At 50.5% G+C, this 20,695-nt stretch overlaps 1 protein-coding gene across 1 annotated transcript in view; it reads right to left on the bottom strand.

Moving 5' to 3' along the window:
• Fer1l5 (fer-1 like family member 5) overlaps positions 1 to 20,695 on the bottom strand; it is a 51,824-nt gene that overhangs the window by 6,044 nt on the left and 25,085 nt on the right. Inside the window, exons 20-39 of the mRNA XM_036167149.1 lie at positions 15,073 to 15,197; positions 14,180 to 14,280; positions 13,365 to 13,542; positions 13,132 to 13,287; positions 11,944 to 12,072; positions 10,161 to 10,324; positions 9,759 to 9,873; positions 8,260 to 8,362; positions 7,571 to 7,746; positions 7,306 to 7,476; positions 6,968 to 7,103; positions 6,770 to 6,847; positions 4,353 to 4,534; positions 3,978 to 4,139; positions 3,606 to 3,710; positions 2,503 to 2,646; positions 2,248 to 2,410; positions 2,087 to 2,112; positions 344 to 394; positions 140 to 244 (exon numbers count right to left, since the gene is read on the bottom strand). Of these exons, the coding sequence (XP_036023042.1) occupies positions 140 to 244; positions 344 to 394; positions 2,087 to 2,112; positions 2,248 to 2,410; positions 2,503 to 2,646; positions 3,606 to 3,710; positions 3,978 to 4,139; positions 4,353 to 4,534; positions 6,770 to 6,847; positions 6,968 to 7,103; positions 7,306 to 7,476; positions 7,571 to 7,746; positions 8,260 to 8,362; positions 9,759 to 9,873; positions 10,161 to 10,324; positions 11,944 to 12,072; positions 13,132 to 13,287; positions 13,365 to 13,542; positions 14,180 to 14,280; positions 15,073 to 15,197 (2,570 nt within the window). The remainder of the gene's footprint in view (positions 1 to 139; positions 245 to 343; positions 395 to 2,086; positions 2,113 to 2,247; positions 2,411 to 2,502; positions 2,647 to 3,605; positions 3,711 to 3,977; positions 4,140 to 4,352; positions 4,535 to 6,769; positions 6,848 to 6,967; positions 7,104 to 7,305; positions 7,477 to 7,570; positions 7,747 to 8,259; positions 8,363 to 9,758; positions 9,874 to 10,160; positions 10,325 to 11,943; positions 12,073 to 13,131; positions 13,288 to 13,364; positions 13,543 to 14,179; positions 14,281 to 15,072; positions 15,198 to 20,695) is intronic.

The following is a 20,695-nucleotide window of genomic DNA, read 5'->3' as shown; positions in this document are numbered from 1 at the left end:
TGGGCTACACAGGACTTTATTTCAAACAAGGCAAAACCAAACCAACAGTTCAGCCACTTGGTGGTACCATGACAAACCACGGCCAAGTCTCCAGCCCCTCCCAGAGGAGGTTTGTTCCACCCTTTCCTAGGACCCTCACCTTTAGGGTGTGGTAGTTTTTGTACTTGTACTGCATAGAACTGTCAGCATCACCTGTGGCCCAGAATAGCTTGCTCCACCAGTCCACATCATGCTCATAGTCATCCTGATAGAGGGGTTCTTGTTGGTTCTCAGGCGGGCCTAGAGTGCCCCCCTTCCCCCCAACTGGGATTGTCCTCTGTTCCCTGGTCCGAGTTCGCTTTACCTCATCTTTGCTGGACTCAAACCAGAACTTCTTGTAGAGGGTGCCTAGGAACTGAAAAGTGAGGAGGTTGCAGGAGAGGACGGAGAAAGCAACTGAGGCGTGAGCTCACGGCTCAGCTCTCCTTGCACTTTACATAGGTCTTTTAGTTCAGACAGGATGGGAGAGTCATGCTTCTTAGTGTTCATTGCCCATCCGTATAGTCAGGACTCAAACATGCTCAGAAATGCAGAACCTCCCACTAGCTGAACCTGTGGAGGCAGAATCTCCCCCACCCCAGAGTCTTACCATGTACCTAGGCTGTGATTCTCCTGCCTCAGCCTTGCCAGTGCTGGGATTACAGGCCTAACCACTATGCCCCACCCAGCAAAATCAACCTTCCTTCCCTCCTATATCTTGTGCTAGGTATGGAACTCGGGGTCTATGCACACTAGGCAAGTAGTCTATCGCTTAGGTACATCCCTAGCCCTTGGTTTTTGAGACAGTGTCATGCTTATGTAGCTCAGGCTATCTCAGACCTTCCATCTTCCTGTCCCTCTTTCTGGGTGCTGGGATTACAAGCATTTACCATTATGCCCGGCAGCATCTACTTTTGATGAAGGTGTTCAAGAACTGCTATGCATTAAAATGTGATGCTGTTGCCCAAGTGCTGTAACTGTGGAGCACATTAGACATAGAGGGACTTAGACATAGACTTGGAACAAAATCTTAATGACTGGCAACTCTAGTGGGATCCCTCGGTAGCCAGGGTCTCAGGTAAGGGAGTCTTAGTCCATACAATGCTTACCTTGTGTTTAGTTTTCTTGTTGCTGTGATTAAATACTTGGACAAGAAGCAACTTATGGGAAGAAGGACTAATTCTGGCTCACATTTTGAGAAGTCATGGTAAGGGAAAGATGGGGCAGGTGTCTGAAGCAGCTGGCCACAGAATGCATGAATTTGGGAAACAGTGGTGAATGTCAATGTTCAGCTTGCTTTCTCCTTTTTGTTTAGTGTAGGACCCCAACCCACAGGAAGGTGCCGCCCACATTCAATTACCCTCATCTAGATAAGCCCTCATAGACATGCCTGGAGGCTTGTCTCCTGGGTGAGTTTAGATCTTGTCCAGTGGACAGTCAGTGATAGCCATCACAGTATTACAAGTGTGAGAATCGTGAGCTCTGGAACCTATGTAAAAATGCCCAGCATGAGGGTGTCTGTTTGCAATCCCGGCACTGGGGAGGTGGAAACAGAGGAATCCCTGGAGCTGGCTGGCTAGCCTTACCTAATTAGCAACGTCTAGGCCAGCAGGAAACCCTGTCTCAAAAGGCAAGATGGAGCTATGTCTGGTCTCCACACATGTATACATACACACACATACATGAACACAGCTACACACATACCACATATATCTTTACACAAATGAATAAATAAATAATAATAAAAGCTTGGGTGGGCTGGGTGAATGCCTGTAATCCAGCACTTGGGAGGAGGAGACAAGAAGATGAGGAGTTCAAGGTTATCCTGTATTACATAGCAAGTTCAAGACCAGCCTTAGATACATGAGACCCTGACTCAGAACTCCCCTCTGACGTCCCTGAAACACTCAAGCGGTTCTAACGTGCAGACTTGACTGAGGACCAACCCTTAGCCTTCTACTGTACAGTTAAGCCTCCTCATAGGTTTGGTTGAATAGACATCCCTCTGCAGGCGCAGAGTCATTCATGTAAATGGTATGGGAGAAGGTAGCCTGGGGCCCTTACTCACGGTATTGGGCTTCTTCACAGACAGGGCTGTGGAGAGAACAGAGTCATGAGCCTCAGGAAGAGAGAAGCCAAGGAAGAGGGGCGCCAACCCCACAAGGGAGCCAGGGTCCCAATGAGGGCTTCCAGTAGGGAGCAAGAGAGGGCTAGGAGAAAGGGTCATGCCTGGCAGCTTTACAGGTGTGTAGTTCAGAGCCCAGGGGTCGCAGAAATAGGGCTGGAGGAAGTCAATGTTGGCTTGACCCACCACGATCTGCTGGCCATAGACCTGATTGTCCACCACTTTCACCACCAGGGGCAATGCATGGGTCTCCTCCAGAGGCATGAACTATATAGCCCAAAGAGAGGGGAACATGAGGTCCCTCAAGAGAAGAAGACTATCCATTGTCCATTGTCCAGTCCCTTCCCAGGACCTCTTACCACCGTGAGGAACAAGTTGGACTTAGGGAAGTTGGGATTCTCCTGGAAGTTGCTGATGGGCTCTGTCCTCAGGGACTCCTCCCCACATTCCACCAGGAGCTGTGGGTAATGCACCTTCATGTTTCGAAGACCCCAAGCCATAATCTGTCAGACCCAGGAGAAAGCAGAGCAAGGGGCAGGCAAGAACTTCTTAATCAGGGCAGGGACGAACTGGCCTGGAGTGACAGCCTGAAGCAGGCCAAGGTCAGGAATGTGGCAGTACCAGAGCTAGCATCTCCCTGCCCTGGGAGGGGACAGGCTGCTTCTTAAAACCTGCCGTCTGCTGTCTCCATGAAGAGGGTGTCATCTAACCACCAGGTCATCTGCCTCCACTGGCCTCCAAGCAGATTAAGTGGTACGCCTGCTTACTGCTGGCTTGCTGGCTCCAGACAGTTCTCAGACACTGAGCTCCTGAAGCTGGCTGCCTCTAGAGCCCACAAAAGCAGACAGTGCCGAGATTTTGCAGAGTCTCTCTGCCTTTCAGTTTATTGCTGACTTATGCCCTAGATAGCTCCCATGACCAACCAGTGACCCGGCCCCCTGTGATTTCTCTCTCAACTGACAGTGGGGCACCTCAGGAATGTCCATACCCTTCATGAGAGCCTCCTTGGGGGCTGAGTGGGGACCAACTCCATTAGCTGGTCTTAAGGAGTCACTAGTTCCTGAACTACTTAATTGTTCTTTCTCGGCCAGATTGTAACAGGGCACAGAATAACCAATGTGGGGACCTCCGTTTGGCCTCAAGCAGGGACGGGCTTACATTGTGGCTCTGTCGGTCTCTGGTCACCATGTTTGCAATGTATTTTCTCTGAGCCTTGATTTCCTTCTTGGAAAATCAATTCCTGATGCACAGGGACCAACACAAGATAGTCCCACGGCTACTGCTCCCTGCCTGACCGCCATGTTGTCCAAGCCTCTGCTCCCGTTTCTCTTGTCTCTCCTGCCTCTGAGAATGTGTGCTTAGGGTTCAAACTTGGGGCCAGGTTGTCAGCAAAGTGTCAGCCTGGGTGCCCCAGGCTGCTCTGGGAAAGGCTCCCCCCCCACCCCTCCCCTTCTGCACACACCTCAATGGCCATCATTTTCACTTCGGGCTGGATGTTCTTGGGCAGTGCGTATATCCCATTCTTACAGGGGACACTTAGGATCGGCAGAGGTGTGTCTTTCAGCTTCTGGAGGGCAGAGGAGGCAAAACGGAGCATGAAGCCCTGGGGGCTGGTCCTGGTGCTCCTATCCCCACCCAGAATGACCCATAGAGGGCTCAGCTAAAGTTCCAGAACCCGATGGGTGGGAGCTGGAAGGGAGTTAAATAGGAGACTGGCCAGGCTGACAGCACTGAACCCAAAGCCTCAGACTTTTCCTGAGGGGAAGGGGAAGGCCCTGGTGTGTGAGGAAAGCTGGAGGTGTGAGGGACACAGTCCTGCTCTTCTCATCTGTACCTCAGTCTCGAGGATCAGCTCACAGGACGCCAAGATCTCACCCTCTTCCTCTCCCAACTCTCTCATGAGGGGATGCCACCTCAGGGGGGCCAAGGCCCTGCCTTGGAGGTCCAGCCAAACCACCGGGGGCCACATGCTCCGTCCCCATAAGATTTTGTTTCCCTAGAGGAGGAGGGAGTTCAGAGAATGTGGAGGCCCAACCAGGTTTCCAGCATGGGCTTCTGAGGAGGAAAGGGGGGGCTCCGTTAACACATCTACACAACTCCTCAACAACAGCCTCAGGGAACCCTTCGGCATCTTGCTCTAAAATGCACCTCTACCCCTGAAGCAAGGCCCTGAGGTAGATCTTCCTCCCTCAAGCACAGCCTGCTCTACCCTTGAGTCATGCTGCCACAGTTCCAGCACCACAAGCGGGGGGTTCTCTCTGGTGTCCTTGGGGTTCTCAAACAGCATAAGGTGTTGGAAGATGAGCGTCTGGGACCACGTCGGCGCGGCAGAGCTTCGTAGCGTCTGGGTGCACAGGCTGTAGTTCAAGAAGACCACTCGGACGAAAGGCTCTAAAGCAGTGGGGGAGGGCTGGGCATCACAGCTTTGTCCTCTCTGCAGTGGCAGCCATTAGAGCCAAGGAGACTCGGGATGGGCAGCCACTGCCACTGCCAGCTCTTCTAGAATACAGCTTTGGGTTGGGGATCTAGCTCAGTGGTGGAGCGCTTGCCTGGCAAGCACAAGGCCCTGGGTTCGATCCTCAGCTCAAAAAAAGAAAAAAAAAAAAAAAAAAGAATATAGCTTCAGCAGGAGCTGCAGATCAACTAGATCAATTGCCTATCCCACAAGCCAGGGAAACCTTTTGCTTCCATCCATGTGAATGCCATGTCCACTGTGGTTAGAGCTTGACTTTCTCAGGGATGAAGGAAAAAGGCTCTTGTGGAGGAGTTCTAGGGATAAGGCTTCCCATTATTAGCATTATTAGTAGTAGTAGTATTAGAATTAGTATTATTTTGGTTTTTGAGACAGGGTTTCTCTGTGTAGTTTTGGTGCCTTTTCTGAAACTCACTCTGTAGCCCAGGCTGGCCTCGAACTCACAGAGATCCACCTGCCTCTGCCTCCTGAGTGCTGGGATTAAAAGTGTGCGCCACCACCACCACTTAGCCAAGGCTCCCCATTATTGATCATCCACAGCAGCACTGAGTGTCCTTTAATATGGTTGGTGATGCTCAGCGGACACAGAGTTCAGCAGACATCCCAGAAGCCCTGCCACCCATTGCTTATCTTCTATCACAGTGCCATTAACAGAACAAGGCGGGAGTACTCAGCTCACCCCCTGAATGATTTTGTGGGTCTTCCTTATACAGGGCCTCTTCCCTGTCTCTCTTCTACAAAGCCTCAAATGACATGGTTCCCCAGCATATCTCCTCCCTCTCTCTCCTCTTTCTCCCTCCCTCCCTCCCTCCCTCCCTCCCTCCATTTCTTTTTATATTGCATGCATTTGTGCTTTGCCTACATATATGTCTGTGTGAGAGTGTTGGATCCTCTGGAAACAGAATTCAGACAGTTGTGAGCTGCCGCATGGGTGCTGAGACTTGAACCTGGGTCCTCTGGAAGAGCAGCCAGGGCTCTTAACTGCTGAGCCATCTCTCCTCTCCAGCCCATTGAGCCACTCTCTTTAATGTCCCACTCGCTCTTCCAGTCCTCTGCCATGCAAGCGTCTCCCTCTTCTAGGTCTACTAATTGACCCCAGGTAAGTGACTGAGTCCCTCAACCCCCCTCCACATTTCACGGCATTGGGGGCACATCTCAAGAGCACCCTGGATTTTGTAGTCTTTGTTTGGTGGTCTTTCCCCCTACATTACAGTCCTAAGCTCTGTGCTGGCTAGTTTTATGTCAACTTAACACAAGCTAGAGTCACTGTAGAGGAGAAAGCCTCAGCTGAGAAACTGCCTCCATAAGACCAGTTTGTAGGCAGGCTTACAGGGCATTCTCTTAATTAGTGATTGATGTGGGAAGGAAGGTCCAGCCTATTGTGGGTGGAGTCACCACTGAGCTGGTGGTCCTAGGTTCTATAAGAAAGCAGGCTGAGGGCTGGAGAGATGGCTCAGTGGTTAAGAGCACCAACTGCTCTTCCAGAAGTCCTGAGTTCAATTCCCAGCAACCACATGGTGGCTCACAACCACTTGTAATGAGATCTGGTGCCCTCTTCAGGCCTGCAGGAACGCATGCAGGCAGAATACTGTATACATACATACAAATAAATAAATAAATCTTAAAAAAAAAAAAAAAAAAAAAAAAGAGCTGGGCAGTGGTGGTGCACGCCTTTAATCCCAGCACTTGGGAAGCAGAGCCAGGCGCATCTCTGAGTTCGAGGCCAGTCTGGTCTACAGAGTGAGTTCCAGGAAAGTCGCAAAGCTACACAGGGAAACCCTGTCTCGAAAAAAAAAAAAATAAATAAATAAATAAATAAATAAATAAAAAGAAAGCAGGCTGAGCAAGCCATGAGGAGCAAGCCAGTAAGCAGCACCCCTCCAAGGTCTCTGCCTCAGCTCCTGCCCCCAGGTTCCTGGCCTGTGTGAGTTTCTGCTTTCAATGATGAAATGTGATACGGAAGTGTGAAGGAAATAAAGCCTTTCCTTCCCCAGCTGCTTTTGGTCACAGTGTTTTATCACAGCAGTAGTCATCCTGAGGACAAGCTGCTTGGGAGAGGGATCTGAACGTCACACATTTATCACAGACATGTGGATGTGTTGTCAGGCCTTGGGGGATAGGAGACAGGGCTGAAGGACAGGGGGCATTCCTACCCTGAAAGGTCAGGATCTGGTTGTACATCAGATTCCGGGCCCGGTAGATATAGCAGAAGAGCTGGTAGTAGTGAGGCTCTGGGTAAAGAGACATCTCCTTCATTACCTGTCCCCAGCTCTTCATAGGCTCCTCCCTCCTCCCTGTCCTCAGGCTCTGGCCTCTGGGGCCACTCGGTGGACTCCCAGGCCAGGGCTCACTGTTGAAGATGCAGTAGATGAATGGCATGGTGGGGGTCCGGGGATTCAGTGGGGTGTGTTTCCAGGAGTCCTTCCAATGTTGCAGTGACCATGTCTTACTCTGTTCCTTCTTAGGTTGGCTTTCCAACTCCACTGCCTGTGCCCAGAAAGGCCCCCTTAAGGTTCTCAGTACTTCCTGACTCCTCTCTCCAGACCCTACCCCCCCCCACCCCTCTACAGATGCCAGCTGCCAAACTTGAAGAATTGGGGCCCAGCTAGCAGGGGTCAGGGATGTGTATTTCGGAGCCTCTGGAAGGTAGAAGTAATAAACAAGTGCACCCAGTCCACGGAGGCCTTACCAAGGATCCCTCCAGGAGGAATATGGAAGCCACACCCTTCTCCTTCTTGGGCACCAGCCGTCGGTGCCAACAGCGGCGACGGAAGCGGCTTGTGGGCTGTGGGTCCAGGTTGAACTTGGAGTCAAAGGTGCCATACTCCCAGCCCTCTTTTTCCTCGCCAGAGAGGTCTTGCTGCAGGGAAAAGAGCAGGGTGATGCTCCTGTCCCTGCGTCGCAAGTGACCCCCGCCTGTGTCCCAGCCAGGGCTGTTGCTCCAGATGTCTCACCATCTGCAGGAAGGAGAGGGTCTCCATCTCCTGGCTCAGCTCCTGGCCCTGCTCCCTGGGGTTCCGGAAGCGGACGCGCACCCAGCGTCGCCGGCGGCACGAATGGTAAGTCTTTTCCACCGAGTTCCAGACCTGGGGCAGGCCGGAGGGCGGGATCCCCACTCCATATTCCCAGCCTGCAGGGGCAGCACCATGGTCTCTGGGTCCACGTGTACCTGCAGACTTGGGGGGTGTGTGTGCTTGGACATGCCTGAGAGAAGGGCCCTAGAGGGACGGGTCCTGGGGGCCGAGGGGTCCTCATGTCCCAGAAGATATGCTCAAATTGTGTAATTTGGACTACGTGGGACCAAGTGCAGCAATTGCTTGTGTCTGGAGCCCAGGCCTCAAGACTTCCAGTCCACCGCTCCTTCCCTGGGGCCACTTGGGTTGAACCGAAGCTCAACAACCAAATCCATATTCACTGGCAGTCATCCCCCAGGCGTGCTCCGGGTCAGGCCTCAGGAAATCCCTGCACATCTTCACACTAGGGGCTGTGTCTGAGGCCCTATTCCCTAAGCGGCTGGGAATCCCCAGGAATCTAGACACATCCTTCCCCGAGAGCTTGGCCACTCACAGGCTGCTAGAACACCAGATTCGAATGCTTCAGGGTCCCAGGCCTTCATGCCCTCAGACTTGACCAGAGGACTGACCTTCACTGTCCACTGCATGGTTGAGCTCCACAATCCAGTTGTTCTTAAAGTGCCATCCTTGGGGACACTTCACATTCTCCAGGGCTTCCACGGGCTGTCCATTCTGTTATGGATGGTGAGGGTGAGGGAGGGTCATGTAAGGTAGACGAAGCTTGCCTTTGCCTGTTTCCACACATATGCTCCCATCTTTGAACTTCCAGCCACCCTCTAGGCTAGAAAACCTTACTACTTTTGCTGCCACCCTGGCTCATCTATTTAGAGGTGAACAGTTCCCTCCTTGTTGCACTGGGGACACGTTAGACTTGCATGGGTCTACTAGGTAGCCAGCAGCCTCTGGGCTAACTCCATTAAAATGAAACAAAATTCAAAGGCTGCTTCATGTATCTTAGCACCATATTTTCCTAAAGAGCCATGGATAGAGAAGACAGAATGTTTTTGTCAGGACTGTGTGTGTGTGTGTGTGTGTGTGTGTACGTGTGTGTACACACACTCATGCATTTGGAAGTTGGGAGTCAGTCTCATTGCTCAGGAGCCCATTGGTCTTAGTTTTTGAGACAGCGTCTCTTACTGAGATCTGGGATTACCTGTTAAGTTAGGCTGTCTGAACAACGAGCACCAGGGGCAGGGCCTACTGTAGTAGAACATTATTGTAAGGTGTGTTACTTTTGTTTATGTGGCATTTGTTTAACTCTGTGAAGCTGTGTTATTGTGCCTGTCTAAAACACCTGATGGTCTGATAAAGAGCTGAATGGCCAAAAGTGAGGCAGGAGAAAGGATAGGCGGGGCTGGCAGGCAGAGAGATGATATAGAGGGAGAAATCTGGGGGGAGGGAGAAGAAAAAGGATCTAGCAGCCAGAGGAGGAGGCGGACTCCAGGGGCCAGCCACCCATCTACACATACAGTAAGCCACAGAGTAACAGAAGTAAGAGAACAGGAAAAGCCCAGAGACAAAAGGTAGATGGAATTAGGTAAGGAAAGCTGGCAAGAAAGAAGCCAAGCTAAGACTGGGTGTTCATAATTAAGACTAAGCCTCCGTGTGTGATTTATTTGGGAGCTGGGTGGTGGGCCCCCCAAAAGAGCCAACAAACAAATACCAGCCTACTTGTTTCTGCCCCTGGGACTCTAAGTACATAGCACCGTGTGTAGCTTTTTATGTGAGAACTGGGGATAGGACTCAGGTTCAAATTCCAACTCCTGGGTTCAAGTGATCCTTCTGCCCTGTCTCCCCAAGCAGCCGGACTACAGGCTACACAGTGTCTAACTCTTTCTGACATCCAGTTTAAGGGCTGCAGTTTGTTGTCCTTGGGTACAGCCCCTTCATGGGTGCTAGAAGAACCTCAGGGCTGAAATACTTATCTGGGTTCCCACAGCATGCATGGAACAGAGCTCAGACAGCTCTTACTGCTGGGACACCCCAACTTCTGAGTCCTTTCCCCCCCAATCTGGTCCTTGCCTCTCCCCCATGCCCCCGTACCCTGCGGCAGGATGGAGACACTTACCACGTCTGTGTTGGGGATAGCTGCAGGCACCCAAGCGCCCGTGGCTCTGCGGCTCTGGTTCTCATACACCTCTTCCAGCACCTGGCTCTTGTTGATGTCTGTGTCCAGGAGGAGTCTGGGCAGCGGTGAGGCCCCAAGTTCTCAGAGCTGTCTGAACTCCCACGGGTCATCCTTTGCTGCCCAAGCACCCTTATGGGACATCCCACCTCCCTTCAGCTAGGCAGAGCCTGGCATGCAGACAGCTGTCGGGCAGGGCTATTGGTCTTATGTATTCCCACTGATAGGAACTAGCTCACTGGCTTTGGAGCCCACCTCCTTAAGTTCCCACAAGCCCTCCCAGGTGAGAGGGGGTCACACAGTAGGACATCCCAGATGCCAGGTCAGGGCCGGCATCTTCCTTACCTCCTCTGAGGCTCCACAATCCAGTCACCCTGCCAATGCCATCCCACGGGAGCCTTGAAATCTGACTTGGGGACGGCCTTGCGTCCCATGACATCTGAGAAGGTGGGGCAGTAGTACAGTCCTTGCTCTCCCCACTGATCTTTGTACTTGGCCTGATTTTCATACTGGGGGAGGGGAGTCCCAGTCAGTGCCCATACCTCCTCCACCCACCACCTGGTACTGGGGGGACTGAGACTCCTGTTTCCCAACCTTTAGGAATATATTAGCCAAGCAAGACAGGGCCACATCCCAACGGTACCTAGGAGACAGAGGCTCGGCAATCAGCACTACCTGGCATTGCCCAGCTAGCCGAAGAGCAGGGTGATGCCCAGGATAAAGCATGTATCTTTGATATGTCCTGCCTACTCCCTAGTAGACCTGAGAAATCAGTCTTGCTACACATGTACCTTCTGGGCTACTTCCATGTCTTATTTCTCCTGTAAGTCCCTCCATCGTTTCTGTCCCTGCCTTATGCAGGGCTGGTTAGACACAGCCGTCCCTTGACTAACCTCAGGGAATTGGTTCCAGAGTGTCCCTGGGTACCACAGTCCACTCTCTAGCCCCTTCCACTGTAAAATGGCCAGGCATCTGTGTATAACAGATACCTTAAATCATCTATAGATGACATGAAACCTAATACAATGTCATTGCCGTGTCAACGCTCTGCTAGTGTATTGCTGAGGTCATAGTGACAAGGAAAAAGGTATGTACGTGTTTGGTATAGACGCAGCCATCACGGACTTAAGTGCATTTTCAAGCCACAGTTGGCTCAGTACATGAATGGAGAGAGAGATCATTGAGTGGGGAGCTGACTGTATTATGGTATATTATCAACACACGCAACTTAAAACACAGCAATGTTATAAATGCATATTTTTTTTTCTTTTTTGAAATAGCTCTGATTAGCCTGGTACTCTTTACGGGGTCCAGGTCAGCCTTGGATTCTCAGCACTTCTGCTTAAGCCTCCCAAATGCTGAGATTACACACACGTCAACCAATTACAAAAAAAAAAAAAAAAAAATGACAATTCTGTAACTTAAAAGGCCTGTGTTGTGGAATTCTGTCTTTCAGACTTGACACGGCCATTGCTGTCCTGAAATCAGGTCAGCGGTGACTACCCATAGGAGGTCTTTGCAAGATGGGGCCACCCGTTCCTTCTTTAGAGAACACGAGCAGCTTATAAGGCTCATGGGCTCCTCTCCTCCCCAATATATAAGCAGTTAACATTGCTGGGAGGAAGATTTCTCCAGTGGGGTAAACACCCACACATTGCTCATGCTTCTGTAAGTAACCCCAGTTAAACTCATTGGTTCCCCAAGCTGGATGGAAAATTTCTTTGCTCTGTCATGGGTTGCCTATGTGAGGTGGGTAGTCATTTGCTCATCTCCCCAGAAAGGGTCACATAATAGCCCGACACTCAAACCTTACTTCCCTGATCTATTCACAGGCCTTGAGCAAGCTTGAAGGAAGCTCTCTATAAACTGCCACCAGAACAGTGTGACCAGGGACCGGCACCTGCGTGTGGCTCGCGAGCAGGGCTGCTAGGCTAGCACCGTCCTCAATGGCTTTCCTCGCTGCTGTATCTCAGAGTTGTCAGATGTGGTCAGTCTGCCTTTGGGTCTGAACTATTGTCTCTTCACTTTCTCTTCCTGAACTGCACATGCCTGACTTCCCTGGCTTGGTCCTGACCTGGCTGACCCACCACACCCTCCAAATGCTGTGCGTGCCTGCGTGCCCACTCACCGTCTCTGCGTACACCACCATGTTGCCTTGTTGGAGCAGCTTCAGATTCTTGCTGTGTACGACATTGCCAAGCCACATGCAGACCCGGAGGTGAGCTGGGAGTGTGTTCTCTCCTTCACCTTCTGGGTACTGAGCCAGAGGCAGATCAGTCCCGTGGGTGTGCCATGGGGGGTACCACTCCCGAGGGGGACAGGGGGATAGGTGAGGGAGAGGGGGAGGGAGGGACACACACTGCCAGAATGGGTCACATCCACCCCTTTTGCCTGAGTTGTGGGAGCAGGGCCCTCACATCAAACTGTGTGCTGGAGTCAGAGAGTCTACAGTAGTATAAAGCTCTGGGCTGATCACCAGCGCTGAGAAGTGACTGAGTTCAGCCCTGTTGTTCACAGAGGGTGACAACAGGCAAATAGAAGAGAGGAGCAGTACAGAAGGCAGGCGAGGCTGTCTAGGGAGCCAAAGGAAGGGAAGAATGGTGGTTTTGGTGATACCAGCTAACTAATCACGGCCTGCTGCTTGATCACTGGGCACCAGCACTTTGCTAAGCACCTCAGTCCTCATACCCAACATGAGGGTGTCATCACCAAGCACGGGAGTGAGTAACATACGGAGCCCGGGATGCAGTCAGGCACTGGACGAAGACAGGAAGAAGGGTGCAGGTGTATTTGGGACCAGGGAGGCCCAGAGTGGCTAGGGCAGGGCAGGGAAGCTGCATCTTCCCTGAGTAGTGATGGGAGCCATGAAGGGGCTATGAGGACCCTCCTTCTCTCTAAGAGAGAAGGCCATCATTGGGGGTTCAGTCAGTCTTATGTTATAGCTTACGTCTGATCTGAGGAGCTAGTACCAAATCTTACAGTCACTGAATATTCTGGAAGTTATCCAATTGTGGTTCACAGGAGAGACAAAAAGGTATTAGACCACGTGGTAGGCATGGGAGTGATGGAGGATGTGGAGGATTTGAGGAGCGTTTACCACAGATATGGGCTTGGCAGCAGCTCACATGCTGAGGAGTGCAGGCCTCCTGCCTTCCTCTGGGGACTTTGAGCTCTGTTCTACTTAACTCAGGGCCAGGGAAACAGCACATGGGCCATGCCTTCAAGGAGGTCCCATGGGACTTTCATGCAACCCCAGGGGTTCCCTCTGGGAATTTGGGAACCCCATCACTCCCAAAAGATGCTCCTCCTTCCCCACCTGTAAAAAGAGGTTCTGAATCTTCCCACAGAACTTGCCGGAGCTCAGGGGTCCTGTTGGGGAGAACAGGACAGTATGGGCAGGTACCCGAGCATAGGCCACTCGCTGCTGCTTAGACATCAGCCAGATCATCACATCAGGAAGGCTCTCCTGGGGCTGCGAAGGTGGGAGAGTATCAGGACCATCTGGCCAGCTCCAGGCCTCACTGTCCAGCCAGTGTGTCCAGTGCCCACCTCGGAGATCACAGCATTGAGACGACGCAACCAGTCCTCTGCTGTGACCACCATCTTCCTTGGCTTGGCCTCTGAGGCCCTTTGCGCTAGTTGGTGCAGAAGACAGTTGCGAAGCTGCCATTTATTCTTGTCCAAGGTGTTAGCTTTGGGCTGAGCAGTCATGCAAGGCAGAGGGCGCCTGTGGCCAGGACAAGTTAATAGGAAGGGTATGTCTATTTCTGGTCCTACTGCAGGCCAATGTTCCCTTTCTAGCCTGGAGACTCGACTCTACCCACGGCTGGCCTGACATGGAGAGACCTGCCCAGCTCTCCCTAGGAAGCTGGCTTGCTGTGGGCCCGACGCAGGCTCTCACTCAGCCCCTTCCATCCTTGAAGTCCTGCAGTGTGCTAGGTTGGTTCCTGAAGACCTCTTATGGGTACATGTTTTCCATGGAAGAGGCTAGCCAAAATCTGGTGGGGCGGGCAAGGGGGAAGCTTCCCCATGAGCTTAAAACAGGCATTCTGGATGGGGTAAGCAATGATGAGAGATGTGGGGAGAGAATAGTGTGGGCTGATGTAGGCGACGCAGATCTGCCCATGTGCTGCAGGCACTGAGTGTGGACACGGGGCAACAAAGCCTGTGCTGGACTGGAGTTCAGGGCTGTTCTACATGGGCAGGAAAAAGCAGCTTTGTGCAGGCTGAAGCTGGGGGAGGTCGGAGCGGTGTTCCTTCGCGGGTAGGGGTCCATCGGGTGCTACTCGGAGCTTCCGGTTTCTCTTTTGACCCTTGCCTAGCTCATTGGAAGCCCACCCCCAGCCCAGGTCCTCCGTTCCTACCGACAGTCCTCTATCAGCTCCCTTAGCAGCTTCTCCCACTGTCGGAGCAGAGCTGGGTCCTTCGGGTTCCGTATGGACTTGAGGGTGTCCAGGTTGGCTTTCTGTCCATTGAGAGCAAGGGAGAGAACTAGCCTCAGCATGGAGCCCTCCTGGGAGAGGCTGAAGGACTGATGGGCCCTGGAGACCGTTAAGGAGTAACCTGGTGGTGTTCATTTCAAACTGCCACATGCCCAGCTAAGCTAGGACACCCTTTTTTCCTACTTCCTGTACCCAGCAGAGAAAAAATGGGTGGCAGGGGATGGAGACGTGCAGAAGCCCATCTGAAGACGTGAGAAAGTCGTGACTGGAGTAGAGATGCTATGTATAAACATCTTCTGAGACCTATGCTGCTTGACAAGAACTCAAGACTCTGTGATGTGACCCTTCCCAGCCTCTCTGGTTCCCATGTTACCTTTATGGCCCTAGTTCCTTTCATGGCTTAAAAAACTGGCACATCACCGTGACTTTACACATAAATTCCTTTTGTGCTTCCATCCCCCAAAACTGCCTTATGAATTTTTCGAACCCTGCTGCCCTGTCACCTCCTGACTGCTCTCTCTCTCTTCCCATCTCCACCTCTCTGATCTTAAGTCTCTTGGCACCTGTATTTCCATGGCAACCCTAGCTGCACTGCACAGTAACTGTACATCCTTGACTTCGTCAGCCAGTGAGGACAAGTATGTGTTCATTCATCTTTGTGTCCTTAGTGCCCAGTGCTGTATCTGGCACAGTTCTCAATGATATGGGGTCCCGATATTGTGGTGTGGACAAGTGCAAGGTGTGACTGGTTTCCTGGTACCGTGGTGTATGTTCCCAAGCCTCCCATCCACCCCAGCTCCCTCCTGCACACTCACCAGGTGATCCCGGGTGATGTGGAGGAGGTTGAGGCAGTTCATCCGGAAGCTGACATCCTCCCAGTGGGAGGTCACCGTCACCACAGGCTTCGTGTTGTACCAGGGCACATAATGGTAGATAGTCCCTGAGACACAGAGACATGGGGGTGGACATCTGAGGGACCATACCCAGAAGGACCTAATCACGGTATCCTCCTAAAGGATTGCTCCTGGGCCACTTTGGTTCTCAAGGATCTGCTAACCATGCCAAGTAGGCCCTCCAGCCCGAGCCCAGAATGAGTACTTGGTGAACACAGTTGGTTTCTATTGGGGATATATTGTGTTCTGTGTGTCATGTGGCTTTTCAAAGCCTCTGGTTTACAGGTAGGAAAAGCAGGTGGGTGCTGATGTGGGTGCTGGGAACTGAACTCAGGTCCTCGGGAAGAGCAGTGAGAGCCATCTCCCCTACAGGATACCTTCTGTGTCAGCCTCAAAGGAACAAAACCACCAATGCCCCAAATGTCTAAGCAGCAGAGAACCCGGGAGGTTAGTGCTCAAATCTTGAAAAAGTTGTGCTGCTTTTTTGGTAAGTTCAGGCCCAGAGTAGGACAGAAGGCTGGGCACAACCCAATATGGGCAGTCTAAAGGACACCCCATGTCCTGTGACTCCTGAAAGATACGTTGAGGTCCAAACCTTGCTGCCTCAATAAACCATCTAACTTGGAAATGGAGTCACTGGTGATGTAATTAGTCTAGACAAAGTCATTCATTGTGGAGTAGGATGTCCCCTTAAGCTAATATGACAGGGAGACAGAAAGATGGTGTCCATGTGAAGACCCAGCACCACAGGGAGCCGAGGGAAGCTAAAAGTCAAGAATGGAAAGGTTGGTCTGCTAGATGAAGAATACCAAGGTTTGCCCTCAGCACTCTCTCAGGGAATCCATCTTGACCCCCTCACTTCCAACTTCTGCCCTCCTATCATCTTATTTTGAGTTTCATTACACGTGTATGCATGATTTGTGTATGTGAGTGTGGGCATGCACATGCCACAGAGTGTGTGTGGAGGTCAGAGGGCAACTTCAGGAGTCAGCTCTCTCCTCTCACCACATAAGTTCTGGGGATTGACCACTTTTTGCCCACCGAGACATCTTGTCACCCCAGAGTTGATGTTTTAAGTCACCCAGTTTCTTGGACAAGGTAACAGCAGACCTAGAATGAAAAGTGGGGACCCCCAAACCTCTGCTCTCGGGGCCAGGGTGAATACAAGATGGCCTAGCACCCGGAATGTGACAGCGAGGACACTGGCCTGTCTCCACTGTGGCTCTAGATGGAGGGGAAGAAAACCTTCCCCACGACCTAGAGCGCAGCGCAGCGTTCTGAAGCATGCTGCTGGCGAAGTCTGAAGGCTGCCAAGCAAGCAATTGAGAAGTGGTCCCTCAGCAGTGGCCCGGGCCCCTGGAATAAGGGTCAGGCAGATCTCCCCGAGAATGAAATCTGCGCCAGACCTCAAAGAATTCCCACAACGTGGAGAGAAAATTGGCAGTTTGGAAACAGCACCCACATTCCTAACCCAGCAATTTCAGCTGTAAATACCCCACAGGGAGACAAATGCAGCGTTGCTAAGAGGGATGGTAGCAGCTCCAGCTGGAATGGCCCGAAGCTGGAAAGGGCTAAAGAGCGCTCCACAATAGAAGGCATACACAACGCAGGGTAGCCATCCATCTCTTGGGACTATTGAGGAACTGGTTCTGAGGACTCCCTGTCACCAAAATCCACAGATGACCTAGTCCCTTACACAAAACCTGTAGCAAGGCCAGGCATTGGTGGCGCACGCCTTTAATCCCAGCACTTGGGAGGCAGAGACAGGCGGATCTTTGTGAGTGCGAGGCCAGCCTGGGCTACCAAGTGAGTTCCAGGAAAGGCACAAAGCTACCCAGGGAAACCCTGTCTCAAAAAACCAAACAAACAAACAAACAAAAACATGTAGCATTTGCATAGAATCTACCCACATGTCCCCTATACCTACATAATCTCTACAGTATTTATTATTATCTCAAGCAAGGCAGAGTCTATGCAAATAGCTTAGTCTGCTATGCTGTATTCTTTCTTTTAATTCTTTAATAATTAATTTTATTTTATGTGCATTGGTGTGAGGGTGTCAGATCCACTGGAACTGGAGTTATAGACAGTTGTGAGCAGCTATGTGGGTGCTGGGAATTGAACCCGGGTCATCTGGAAGGGCAGCCAGTGCTCTTAACCACTAAGCCATCTCTCCAGCCTCCTTTATTGTATTCTTTCGGGGGCATTGACAAGAAGGAAAATCAGCACGTTCGGCACAGATGCAGGTTTGTTGATTGGAATGTGAGTACATGTGCATACGTGTGTGGGGTGGGGCAAGTGTGATCTATGTAATGCATGAATGAGTGTGATGCTTGTGCACAGTATGGGGAGTTCAGAGGAGAAATGTTAAATATAAGTGCCAAATTACTTATAATTATTTTATTATGTCTGTGTGGGTGTTTGTCTTTGTATCATATGTGTGTCTGATTCCTCCAGAGGCCAGAAGAGAGCATCCAATCCCCTGAAATCGAAGTTACAGATGGTTGTGACCTAACCCTGGTCGTCTGGAAGAACATCCAATGCTCTTAACCACTGAGCTCTCTCTCCAGCCCCCTGGAGCTCAGTTTATTTGGCTCAGTGATCCAACCTGTCCCAGTGAGACAAGGCCCAATGATCCTCCTGTTCCCAACCCAATTTAGTAATGTGGTTACAGGCTTCTTATATGGGAACTATACTATTAATTCCAACCCACATGCTTGCACAGCAAGCCCTCTTAAATGCTGAACCATCTCCAGCTCCTGTTTTAGTATTTTTCAATTTCTTTATGTTTTGGGTATACTTCTTGTGTATAATATTGCTAGTTTTTTCTTATTTGTTTGTTTGTTTGTTTATTTATCTGGAGACAGGATCTCTCTACATAGCCCTGGCTGTCCTGGAACTCTCTATGCAGACCAGGCTGGCCTCAAACTAGCGATTCACCTGACTCTGCCTCTAGGGTGCTGGGAGTAAAGGCATGCGCTCCCATACCTGGCTTGTTTTAGTGTTTTTGATGCCTGGTTGGTTAAACCTGTGTTGTCCATGATAACACATGGCTGACTATATTCACACAATGGAATACTAAGGACATGGAATGAGCATAAGCTACAACCATATTCAAGCATATGTTGGTCTGTGAACACATTCTACAAACCGATGAATGAAGAAGGCAGAGATAAAAAAGAATGCATAGATGTGTTCTTTAATACATATCATGAGATGAAGGTTAGGCGTGTCATTGCCCTTGGTGGGTGGGGGTAAGAGGCACAGACCCCTAGGGGGTGAGAATTCTACTTCATGGTCCGAGTGTTATTATTTGGTGTATTTGCAGCAGGGTTAGTCACTGAACTCATGCTTTGGCTTGTGTGGTTTTTTTTTTTCCCATGAATATGTTATCCTTCAATCAAACCTTTACTTAAGAAACTGAAAAATGGTGATGCCCTGGTGAGCGTCATGGTGGGGGAAGCCACCAGCTGTTTTTCAGTCCCAGGGGCTGTGGTTGGGTTTGAACTTACACTGGCTATGAAATGTATTTCATGGCAAAAACTACATTTATTGTGAAAATATAATTCATCGTTTGTCTCACACACACAAAGGGAAAATAGTGAGCACAAAAAGGACAGAAGCAGTGTGTACAATCCAGTGTGTGCAGAGAGGTAGAAAGTGCCACGGAGAGGGATCGTGTGTGTGTGTGTGTGTGTGTGTGTGTGTGTGTGGCGGGGGTGAGCACTGTCAAGCCATATAAACCAGAATGGTTACCCTAAGGCCTCTGTGAAAGGATCTAGATGTTTCTAGATGTAGCCTGGAGAGATCCCAATATGAAAAATATGAACAAGAGATTTAAAAATAGGGTGTGGGGTGGGTGTAGAATGAGGCAGTGTGTAAGGACAGAGTACTTCCAGAAGGAAACAGAAGAGCAAATTAGAAGGGACAATTTGTTATGATATTGTAAGCAGGAGGTCCTGGCGGGTAGGGCCAAAGTGCCCCATGGCTGGTGAGAGACTTAGATGCCATGCAGACAGCGCTCAGTGGGGAGTTTTATTTGGTGGGGGAGGGGAGAGAGAAAGTGAGGGAAGGGCAAGGGGTGTGTACTTCGTGGGAGGAAAGCAGAAGAGAGAGAAGAAGGGCCGGAGTTTTTCCCTTTACACACAGGGCGCAGGGCAGCGCCAAGGGGCAGGATTCCACGGGGGGGGGGGGGGGGGGGACGACGACAGAATATTAACACAATTCACAAAGAGAAACATCTTAAAATTTTCTGGGATTGCTAGAAGACACCAGTTTCAGACTCAGATACCGAATGAATGGGCTACATAAAAAATAAATACAAAGAGATCCCTGACTGAGGTTCTGAGTGGGAGCCTGGGATCCGAGATGGCAACTTTCTTCTTCCGTTCTTGGAGAGCTTCCAAAGGCAACAAGAAGGAAAACAAGTCGGTTTCCAGCAAACAGGGAGACAGAGATAATCTGCAGAGTCAAAATACACACAGGGACACCCAAAAGCAACCCTGGCTTTCACAGAAGCGCCCGCAGAGGGAAGACAGCAGAAGGCCCCTGTGGCTAGTGGAAAGTGAGGCCCACAACAGGAAGCCAGGCTGGATGGGAAGGGGACTTGCAAAGTGCCAGCAAAATACACTCCCTAAAGGAAAGCAGAACTCAGGGGAAGAAACGTGAGCCGCTAGAACTCGGCACACAGCCCAGGAGAAAACAAAAACACCCAGGGAAGGCAACAGGGGAAGTCCCAGGGTGACAGTTAGACCTTGCAGACAATTGAGTGAGGGACTTAGAACTGAGGACAAGAATTTCTCAAGTGACCAGCATGAGATGGAAAGACAGAATCATGAAAGGATCAGGGAGAAAGTGATAGCTAGAAGAGAACCAAGGGGAAATCACGAAACTGGTACATGGAAGCCCCAAGGAGAAAGTAAGGCACAGGAGAGTACGTTATCATAGAAGTTAAGGACAGCCTGTCAGGGAAAGGAGAGTACTTTTAATAAATGGTGTGTGAACAATACAAAATATACATGCAGGCTGGTTCAAAAGGAATCACAGAACTAAATGCAAGAACCAAACTTACAATGTTTTGAAGAAAAAAAAATAGGAAGAAAGATTTCATATCCTTAAGTAAGGCTGAGTCCATAAGATAGGGCGCCATGTGTCTTAGGGTTCCTACTGCTGTGAAGAGACACCATGACCATGGCAACTCTTATAAAGGGAAACATTTAATTGGGGTAGCTTACAATTTCAGAGGTTTAGTCCATTATTGTCATGATGGGACATGGTGGTGCACAGGCAGACATGGTGTTGGAGAAGGAGCTGAGAGTTTTACATCTTTTAGGCAACAGGAAGTGAACTGAGACACTGGGTTTTGCTTGAGCATATATGAGACCTCAAAGCCTGCCTCCACAGTGACACACTTCCTCCAACAAGGCCACACCTCTTAATAGTGGGACTTCATTTGGGGGCCATTTTCTTTTAAACCACCACACTCTGGAAAAAAATTAAACTGTATTTGATCCAAATTTAAAATCTTGGCACTTCAAAAGATAAT

This window comes from Onychomys torridus, chromosome 18, assembly GCF_903995425.1.
Source record: "Onychomys torridus chromosome 18, mOncTor1.1, whole genome shotgun sequence".
NCBI classification, from domain to species: domain Eukaryota; kingdom Metazoa; phylum Chordata; class Mammalia; order Rodentia; family Cricetidae; genus Onychomys; species Onychomys torridus.
Note: the sequence above shows the minus strand (reverse complement) of the source record. Positions and strands in the feature narration are given on the sequence as shown.